Here is a 10,448-nt window from a genome sequence, read left to right as displayed (position 1 = left end):
TAACCATACATGTAAACGGAGTTTTATGGGGCCCCCAGGAACTCTGAGCCCTAGGCAACTGCCTAGTATTGCCTAATGGTAAATCCCCCGCTGCAGAGCTACCATCCACAGCGTATTGAAGTGTCTCAGAATATCCTCCCTCCTTCATATAGCCACCTACACAGGGGGACGTCTAAGGCATATTTACAACCTCTGAAAAGTGTTGAGACTGGTAAAGATTGCATTTTCTATGTATTTTGTGGTGTAGGGGTTTATTATTGTTAATAATCAGACAGGAAACAGCCAGAAAGAGAGGAAAAGTTCTTTGACAACAACCAACGCTGCCTCTATATATTGGTTCCTTGATTTCTTTACAGAGGCTTTCAGTTTTACCAAGGGAAAAAAATTATATCAGAATTAATCTGGCCTAAAGGAAAGGGGTGTATTTATGGGGGTGGGGGGGCTGTATTACAATCCTGGATAGACATAGTGAATATATATGATGATGAAATATTGAATATTTTATTATAATAATTTCAGTTTATATTTGTAGGGAAAAGCATCATGAAAAAAGCATTCTATGGAGGTAGATCCGTCTCAAATTTTACAAATACACATTTATTGTTTATGAATATATTTTAGTTTTCTTTACATATATTCACTAATTTTCCTTTATTTATTATTGATTTCACGAGGATAATATCCTTTTATAATCGAAAGGGTGGAAATGTGGTCAGAAAATTAAAATTTCTCTTATTTCATATATTAATTTATGCTATTTTCTCATTATAAATGTTTTTTTTCACTCAGTCTGTTTCACCTAGAAGGCCACACAAGTCCCCTGAGTGAGGAGTGTTCGTAGACAAGATCTACCTTAATCTCAAAACAAGCCAGATTCTTTCTCAAGGTTTATTCATAACATGTTACTGTTTAACAAAAGTTTCAGTAATTTGTTTTGACTCCGACTACTTTCCATTATTGTAAGTAAGGGGGAACGAACGCTGTCCAGATCAGAACAGGGCTGATTACCGTGCAATAAGGGCTGAATGATGAACTGTTCTCTCTTTGCAAAGATAAATATAAAGTACTGACTGAGTGAAATCCATCTATTTCTGTTTATTTAACTGGATTAAATAGTTGAATACTTTGCACAGGACAAGATCCATGGATGCACAAAAACATCCACACACACAGTACAAGATTCACCAAAGTATTTCCTGACCATAAACAATTATAAATTAAATTACAAAGTAAATTTTTGTGCTTTTTTGAATTGTTCTGTGCATGTGTGGATCTGGTCCTGTGCATGTAGGAATCACATATGTGTAGTTGTGAACATTGAGACCGATCTAGCTCCATAGTCCTGTAACATTAAAATAAAATGTGATGAATTCAAACTACTGGAGTTTTTAGTGTTCATGCAGTTTGTGTTGTTTACCTGGAGAAACTATGGGAAGAGATGGATGAAGCAGAAAGAAAACAACACATTAAGACTTGAGTTACTAAAGTCAGACCCGACTGTGATGCAATTTAAAACTGAGTATGAAATAAAGCAATGGCAAACATTTTCCAGGGGTTCTCTAGGACAATTTTTGCAGTTCAACATATTTTTTTATTTCCTTAAATATTGAATAGTTCAATGCAGACTTTTTATCAAACTTATAAACTTATATAACTGTGATAGATTTCTGTGAGAGCTGCTTTCCTTTCTGCATAAATTTGAGGGGACGCCAACATTACGCTCATCTCTGTGTGCAGCTTGGTTATAGGCATGATGTGTAAACAATGTAAAAAATGCCTTTTCTTTGTCTTAGATTTAAAAGTATGTTTTGCGATTCTGGATTTATCGTACCTTGGGTCATTCCGCTGCCCACGTTCTCATTGGGGCTGAAACCGTTCTGGGTGGTCTGTGTACCCAGGTCCACCATCTGATGGAGGCGGAGCTTACGGCAATATATGGACGCTGCTTCAGGCTCTAAAGCAATGATCAACTGCTCTGGGTTTTCACGTGACACCAGAGCCGACTGTGGACAGGAAGAAAGATATCATTTTAAAAAAATTACACTTATTCTAATATTCCGCACAGAGCATAAATAACACTATTAAAAAAGCGCTGCTTGAATTAATAACTCTCTTTCCTTTNATTTTTGTGCTTTTTTGAATTGTTCTGTGCATGTGTGGATCTGGTCCTGTGCATGTAGGAATCACATATGTGTAGTTGTGAACATTGAGACCGATCTAGCTCCATAGTCCTGTAACATTAACATAAAATGTGATGAATTCAAACTACTGGAGTTTTTAGTGTTCATGCAGTTTGTGTTGTTTACCTGGAGAAACTATGGGAAGAGATGGATGAAGCAGAAAGAAAACAACACATTAAGACTTGAGTTACTAAAGTCAGACCCGACTGTGATGCAATTTAAAACTGAGTATGAAATAAAGCAATGGCAAACATTTTCCAGGGGTTCTCTAGGACAATTTTTGCAGTTCAACATATTTTTTTATTTCCTTAAATATTGAATAGTTCAATGCAGACTTTTTATCAAACTTATAAACTTATATAACTGTGATAGATTTCTGTGAGAGCTGCTTTCCTTTCTGCATAAATTTGAGGGGACGCCAACATTACGCTCATCTCTGTGTGCAGCTTGGTTATAGGCATGATGTGTAAACAGTGTAAAAAATGCCTTTTCTTTGTCTTAGATTTAAAAGTATGTTTTGCGATTCTGGATTTATCGTACCTTGGGTCATTCCGCTGCCCACGTTCTCATTGGGGCTGAAACCGTTCTGGGTGGTCTGTGTACCCAGGTCCACCATCTGATGGAGGCGGAGCTTACGGCAATATATGGACGCTGCTTCAGGCTCTAAAGCAATGATCAACTGCTCTGGGTTTTCACGTGACACCAGAGCCGACTGTGGACAGGAAGAAAGATATCATTTTAAAAAAATTACACTTATTCTAATATTCCGCACAGAGCATAAATAACACTATTAAAAAAGCGCTGCTTGAATTAATAACTCTCTTTCCTTTCCTGAGTCGTTCTGAATTCATGGATTTGCACTGTTCACACAGTTTGTCCTGCTTTCCTAAATCATAAAGCTGAAGCTGTCTAAAAAATTTATGAAAATGTATTCATTTTTTGTCAAACAAACATTCATGATTTTTTCTAATGCTGTAAAAATGTGAATAATAAATACATTTAAACAATAAATATAAACATTTCTTTCAAAAACAGGTGCTTCATATCCATAGAGATCAGTGGTCACAGCCTGAAGCACATGTTTCAGCGCGGCGCGGCGCCAGGCAGGTGGTTATTGTAAACAAAGTGCTGGGTGTGTTTCTGGCCATGGATCCCAAAGGGAAAAAAAGGAAGATAGCTGATGGGAACAGAGGACTCAAAGAAGAATGGAGCAAATCATTTGCTTTCATTACCAATGTGGAAGGATTTCCTGCATGTTTGCTTTGGAATGAGAGTCATTTGGAAAGGCATTTCCAAATGCTAAATTTGCCAAATCTCCAAACGCCACTACTGCTGCTAGTTTGGTTGCAGACATGGAAAACCGTTCACAGATGGAACAGGTAGCGCTCTGATGCAGGGATGGGAACTTTCTTCAATTTTTCTTTCTTTCTTTCTTAAATTTTTTCCCCAAAACCTCAAAATACGAATAACTTCACTGTGATGCTGGTGACAGAGGATGTGGGATTTCAGGGTGAAGCCTGGTTTATGCTCAAAAACCAGGTTGTCTGCGTTGCAGTTAATGCAGATATGCCCCCCTTCTTTCTGCAGACACTCTGATGCACCGCATGGTGGAGAAAACGGAGGCCTCGTATTGGCTTTTACAGCACTAGTGACTCCTTTTTAAAAAAAAAAAATAGGCTGACAGGAAATGGGATATTAGAGAGGGGAAGAGACATGCAGGAAGGACCACAGGTCGGATTCGTACGTTGAAATCGTGTGCGCTAACAGCAGCCTGCTCGCCCTGATTGGTCAATTCTACATCTGCTCTACACTATGCGTATTACCTGTTTGGTACCTAGTGGAAAAAACTCTACAACGCCTGCCAGACCTCGGACACTATCCCAGACACTGTGCAGGAAGATAGTTTGTAGCTCTGTCTGTTGGTTTGCAACCAAAACCAAAACACGCAGTGCCACGGCCAGTCTTTGGGGAACAGTCACGGGTGAACTGTGTGTTGTCCGGCGTTGGACGACAGGTTGTATATGGCGAACAAGCTCGTCAAACCAACACATGGACATCCACAATCCTAGCTAGTTCCTTATTGTCCCTCTTGTGTTGTGGCGTCGAATAACATAGCGCAGACCATGCTTCAATATTGGGCATAAATCGAAAATATCTGCTTCATACATGCGAGAGGCTAACTGTGACACACTGCTGTGCGATACACAGCCCTTCAGACAACACTGCTCTCATGGATGCAGGTTCCTGCTTGGTTTCTTGTGTCTCAATCAACTCCTCCAAACAGAAACACGTATAGAAAGATTCCTTATCATGTTTTTATAATTTCATTAATAAAACAAAACCTAAACGTGTGGTGAAGCAGCACCCACTGCTCCTCCCTCACCTTGTGCTACCATGTGACATTTGCTCCAGGATAAACATTTAATCATGGAGGCTTATTATATATTAATCCCACAACCCCACATTAACCTCTTTTTTTATAGTAGGCTAATACAAGCCATATGAGATTTATAGAAGACTTTAACATTTTTGCAGCTCCAGACAGTTTTGGTTTTTGTTTTTCTGGTTCATTATGGCTCTTAGAGCAGTTTGGGTTGCCAACCCCTGTCCTAAAGTAACACTAGAACTTTTGACCAATGGGGCGCTAGACCAGACTTAGCCCTTTAAAAGCGAATTCTTTCTGCTTTTCTTTTTTAAAGTTTTCTAATTTTGGTTAAAAAAACAACAAAAATATGGATGTGTTTTTATTTATTTTTCTCAAGTTTGGTTTTAAAGTGACTGCCTGAACCTACCTTAACATTGTTCAGATAGAAGGTTAACTCATCTATTCCGGATTTTTTACCTCAAGTTCAAATGTTGTGTCATGTATAAGGAGCATGGAAACGAAAACAGTTTTCAGCTCACCTTATAGGCCGCCTCCCTCATGAACTGCTTTGCAGGCATTTTCCAGATTGCTGGAACTGTGATCACCCATCTCACATTGCTGTTGTCAAATTCACTGCCGGTTTGATCACTGAGCTCCTGCAAAAAAAAACACATTTCAAAACAGAAGGTTTGTGCCTGTCCTGGGCTAACAGCTGCAGCATCAGCTTAACTGTAATGGTTAACAGATTAAAGCCAAGATCAGTAAAATTATTCCTTAATAATGTGAATCTGCAAGTTATCAATACGGGCAAAAATAAAGCCCTGCATCAACAGGTGCGTGTTACCTTTAATGCTTGCTCCTTAAAGAAAGCCAGTGCGTAAGCAAAGATGTCGAGGGCTTTCACTCGCTTCCCGTTAGCTGCATGGATCTCGGTATCGATGGAAAGGTTCTGGACACAGCAGAAAGACAGGTTTTCCTAAGATTACTCCCCGGGTGGAGCAGCTGGATCAGCTGATCAGGAAGGCCAGCTCTGTGATTGGATGCCCTCTGGACTCAGTGCAGGAGGAGGGAAACAAAAGGATCCTAACTAAATAAACATCTCTGTTGGATAACGTCTCCCACCCCACGCATGAAGCTGGTGCTGAACTGGACAGCTCCTTCAGTGACAGACAGCTGCACCCTAAATGCACCTGGGAGCGTTATCACAGATCCTTCCTCCCAGCAGCTGGAAGACTTTATACCCACCACTGTTCCCAACAACCTCAATAAGTTGCTGATTTTGCCGCTTCAACCCTAGTTTTGCACATCTCTGATGTTGCTGCTAGTTTCAAATTTTCATTACTGTTACAGTACAGTATTTTATCATTTATCTTAAAACTCTTCACTATTATGTTATTCTACATTTTTCTAAGGTCCACATTTGTGTGACAATTTTCAATAATCTTTCTGCTGCTGTAAACACCAGAATTTCCCCATTCTGGGACAATAAAGGATTTTTTTATTCTATTCTATTCCATTTTGCAGACGAAACAGGACAGATAAAAGGAGTACAAAGCTCCAAGTCTTTTCAAATCTGCAGCACAAGATTGGACCTCATTAACTCAAGGCTGGGCTAGCATTTGGGCTGTAGCCAATCGAGAAAACAAGCCAATCCTGTCATGAAATCTATTTAAGAATTAAAAAAAAGTCAGACAACAAACCACTAGTCTAAACTCGCTAATGAGAGGATGGATTTATTATTTCAAACCAAGCATTAAACCAACAATGCGTTTGTCACATATATCTAATGAAAAAAGAGAAAACCTGAGAAGGCATCTGCTCATCCTGATTCTGTAAAAACACCAGATCCTAGACGAAGCCAGAATACGCTGACTGCTCCGGCTCGCACACAGAGCTGACCTGCATTTATTGATCATCTCAGTCTTACTGCAGTGGTGTGAAGCTTCATTTTGAATTTCTCTAGGTAGAGCCAGTGTTTGGACTCGCTGGGGTCCAGGTCGTGGTAGAAGTCCCGGGCTGCATAGCCGAAGCTGTGGAACTTTCTGTCTGGAGTCAGGAGGATGGTGGTTGGGGTCTTCTGATTGGACACTCCAGGGTCTCCACCCTCCCAACGTCTGGGAGGAGACAATTCAGAAACAAGAAAAAATGCAGTTTATTTGTCAATAATGAATTCATTATTTGGTCCAAAGAGCTTCATGAAATGATCTCAAAACAAATGATATCTTAAAGGTCAGAGTTCAGAGACTTTTTCATCAAAACAATCATTTCTTCAAAGATAATAGATCCGCAGGACGCCTAGAGCTCCATAGATTAAAATCATTACATATGAGTATAAACTTTAACAGGTCTGGTTACGATGCAAAGATCGACACCAAAGGATTCTACACCAATAGGAGTAGTTTATCATGTGAAATGGAGCTCCGGCATTTCCAGATTCTAGTAGCTCCATTAGTGAGCCAAAAAAAAGGCTTCTTCTTGTCGTTACACGTCTCAGATTCAAGCCAAAAAATACCTCACAAAGGAAATAAAACCATTGATTAACTTTTCAGCATTTTTTTAAGGAGTCAAAGGGACTCAGAAGGGTGCTGCTTTCCTTTTGGACCGGTGTCTAGGGGTGTCTTGAGATGAATGGTGCTATTAATTGGTGCTATATAAGTAAACTGAATAGAATTTTCATGAGCATAAAGAAGCATTGATTTATTGCACTTGTAGTAATACTCGTTGACCGGGTTGTGGGGGAAGCAGTCTCAGCAGAGACTCCCAGACTTCCCTCTCCCAGACTCCTCCTACAGCTCGGCGAGGTTCTCCCAGCAAGCCGAAAGCATAGCACTGTCCTGGGTCGTCGCCTGGGCCTCCTCCTGCTGAGACGTGCCTGGAACACCTCCCCAGGGAGGCCTCCAGCGAGCATCTGAAAAAGATGTCTCTACCAGATGACCAACCTCCTTACCCTATATCTTATCTCTAACGGACCTTTATACAACCTCCTTCTGCAATGACATCATGTCATATTTCACAGGAAAAATCCAGAGCATTCACCAGAACCTTGGATCAGCCTCATCTCATCACCGCCAATCTCCTTCCACCTACAAACTCATTCTCCTCCTCCCACCTTCCAACTCTCTCGGAAATCACAGAACTCATCCGGAAATCCAAACCATCCCCCTGTCAAATGGACCCCCTCCCAACACTACTTGTCAAAACCTGTCTCCCCTCTCTGGTTCCCCTCATTTCAGCTATCATCCGCACCTCCCTCACCACTGGACCCCATTAACTTCAACAACCTCCATCCTATCTCCAGTTTACCCTTCATCTTCAAGATTCTTAAAAAAAACAGTTGCCTCCCAGCTACATTCCCACCTATCCGCCAGCAACCAGTATGAGGAGTTCCAGTCTGGTTTCTGGCCACTCCATAGCACTGAAACAGCACTCATCAAAATCACCAATGACCTCTTCATGGCATCTGAGTCTGGATAACTCACCATCCTCATCCTCCTCGACCCTGAGTGCAGCTTTTGGTACCATCTGTCACACCACTCTCTTCAGAAGGCTTTCTTTGACTGGCATCACTAACACTCTGTTGGACTGGTTTACTTCTTACTTCTCTGGCTGCGCTCAGTTCATTCAACTCAAGACCGTTAAATCCACCCCCTCCTCCGTCACCTCAGGTGTGCTCCAGGGCTCTGTAGTGGGGCCCCTACTCTTCATCATCTACCTCCGTCCCCTTGGCAATATCTTCCACAAATTTATAACAATAACATCCACTTCAACTTCAATGCCGATGAGACCCAGCTCTACCTCATCACAAAACCATTGTCTTCTCTTCCGCCTCCCTCCCTCACATCTCTGAAATAAAAGCCTGGTTCAGCGACAACTTCTTTCAATTAAATAGTAGTAAAACAGAAGTTCTCCTTATTGGAACTAAATCAACTCTTTGCAAAACCGACAGCTTCCCACTTATTATTGAAAGCTCCTCCATTTCACTGTCCCCGCAGGTTAAGAGTCTTGGTGTCATCCTCGATAGCACCCTATCCTTTTCATCCCATATAAATAACATTACCCGGTCTGCCTACTTCCACTTAAGAAGCATCTACCGCCTCCGTCCCTCCCTTACTTCTCACACTGCTGCCATCCTGGTCCACAGCCTCGTCACGTCCTGACAGGACTATTGTAACTCTCTCCTCTTTATCCTCAGAAATCCCTCCATAAACTAGAACTGGTCCAGAACTCAGCTGCCGACATTAGAACAAGAACTCCCTCTATCCACCAAATCATCCTGGTTCTCTGACAGCTCCACTGGCTCACTGTGCAGTTACGGATTCAATCTAAAATTCTTATGGTGACTTCTAAGGCCCTTCACCACCTTGTCCCCCATATCTGTCAGGCCTCCAGGAAGTTCCCATTCCCTCCCAATGCTCTCAGATCCTCATCGGCTTTATACCTGTCTGTCCCTTCTGCCGTCTCACCCCCATGGGCAGCATTCAGCCGCTGTGCCCCCCGCCTCTGGAACTCCTACTTAGAAACACAGACTCCCTTCTCCATTTCAAATCAAAACTCATGTGTTTAAAATCGCCTATCCTCTTTAATATTAATCTCGCTGTCCCAGCCTTTGTATTTTTAAATGGTTTTATTCTGTTTTGACTTGGTTTCTCCCATTGTGTTTTTATCTTTTGTACGGTGACTTTGAGTGTCCAGAAAGGAGCCTTTGAAATAAAATGTATTATTATTATTATTATTACAGTAAGGCTACTACCACAGCACCAGCTGATCAATCTCACATCTGTAGGTATGATTAACCTGATGACCGTCGTGACATCAGTGAACATCAGGAGTTTGGCTGATGGGTCTCCTGAGGCATTGCTATAGAGAAAGAAGGGCAGTATGGGGAGAACGCACCCCTTTGAGGTGTCAACCCCAGCCTGACCTTCTGAATCCTTTGAGTCAGGATGTTTGTGATCCACTGACTAGTAAAACCTCCCAGTATGCCGACAGAAACATTTAGCTGAATCTGTTGTTTTTTTGCTTTGCTCTCCATTGTTAATGTTCAATGTTAACACACTAATAGCCCAAAGTATTGCATGCAGATTTATTCGCAGTTGCAAACAATCCTTTGTGTAAACTTAATTTGGCATTTTTATATATAACCTTCAGAGTTCTCTGTTAGTCAGTAAACTTTTTTTTTTTAGAAAACACTGTGTGCAGAATAACATTATAGCTGATTCCTCACACCTCCACTTTTACCCCACTGGATTATCTGCATTGCAGTGTTGGCCCACCTCATGGTGTGAATGCACTCCGGCTCCTTAGTGAAGGCGTAAGCATAACCGCTTGATGTTGTACCAAAATCAATGGCCACCACCACCACAAAGGACGGTCCGGATTGCACCTGGTCCGTGTCACTTTGCTGCACACAAAAGAAATCACACACAGTTAGAACAATGACCCATAGCTAAGAATTACAACTGGGAATACAAAAAAACTCATTATCATTTTCTTTGCACATCTGCAAACAAGGGAGTTCGTCTTCTTTGAGTCTGACATGTGGTTTATGTACATACAGTGTGAGCAGGTGGATCGCATCAGAGTGTCTGGCCGTGGAGTCGAAGAACAAACATTGTGAGCTGTGAACTTTTAAACAGAATAATCGTAAAGTTTGAGTTTTAGCTGAGTACAACGATTTAAAGTATCGTACAGTGGATGCCCAGCCTTAAGGTAAGACAGGGGTTGACGTTAAGGATTTTTACCACTTGCCAAAAGGGCAAGTGACTTTCACATTTCATTTGCCCAGAAACTATTTTTACTTGCCCAGTATAATGTTTGATAAAAATATTTCCTTATATTCATTTTTGTATATAAATCAATGCAACATGTTTGTTTTTTAGATGTTTTTTGTGATTCAGTATTTT

General features: G+C 41.2%; 1 protein-coding gene across 2 annotated transcripts in view; it reads right to left on the bottom strand.

The window, feature by feature from the left end:
• The window catches only part of hspa12a (heat shock protein family A (Hsp70) member 12A), a 56,820-nt gene that overhangs the window by 18,455 nt on the left and 27,917 nt on the right, over nucleotides 1–10,448 (bottom strand). The window contains exons 3-8 of one of the 2 annotated variants that reach the window (XM_015391055.1): nucleotides 9,819–9,946; nucleotides 6,473–6,659; nucleotides 5,390–5,494; nucleotides 5,085–5,201; nucleotides 2,721–2,892; nucleotides 2,307–2,315 (exon numbers count right to left, since the gene is read on the bottom strand). In XM_015391055.1, coding sequence (XP_015246541.1) covers nucleotides 2,307–2,315; nucleotides 2,721–2,892; nucleotides 5,085–5,201; nucleotides 5,390–5,494; nucleotides 6,473–6,659; nucleotides 9,819–9,946 — 718 coding nt within the window. The remainder of the gene's footprint in view (nucleotides 1–2,306; nucleotides 2,316–2,720; nucleotides 2,893–5,084; nucleotides 5,202–5,389; nucleotides 5,495–6,472; nucleotides 6,660–9,818; nucleotides 9,947–10,448) is intronic. The other variant, XM_015391056.1, reaches the window with a different exon arrangement.

This window comes from Cyprinodon variegatus, unplaced genomic scaffold (genome assembly GCF_000732505.1).
Source record: "Cyprinodon variegatus isolate N-32 unplaced genomic scaffold, C_variegatus-1.0 Scaffold523, whole genome shotgun sequence".
Taxonomy (NCBI): domain Eukaryota; kingdom Metazoa; phylum Chordata; class Actinopteri; order Cyprinodontiformes; family Cyprinodontidae; genus Cyprinodon; species Cyprinodon variegatus.
This window is presented reverse-complemented; position numbering and strand designations above follow the sequence as displayed.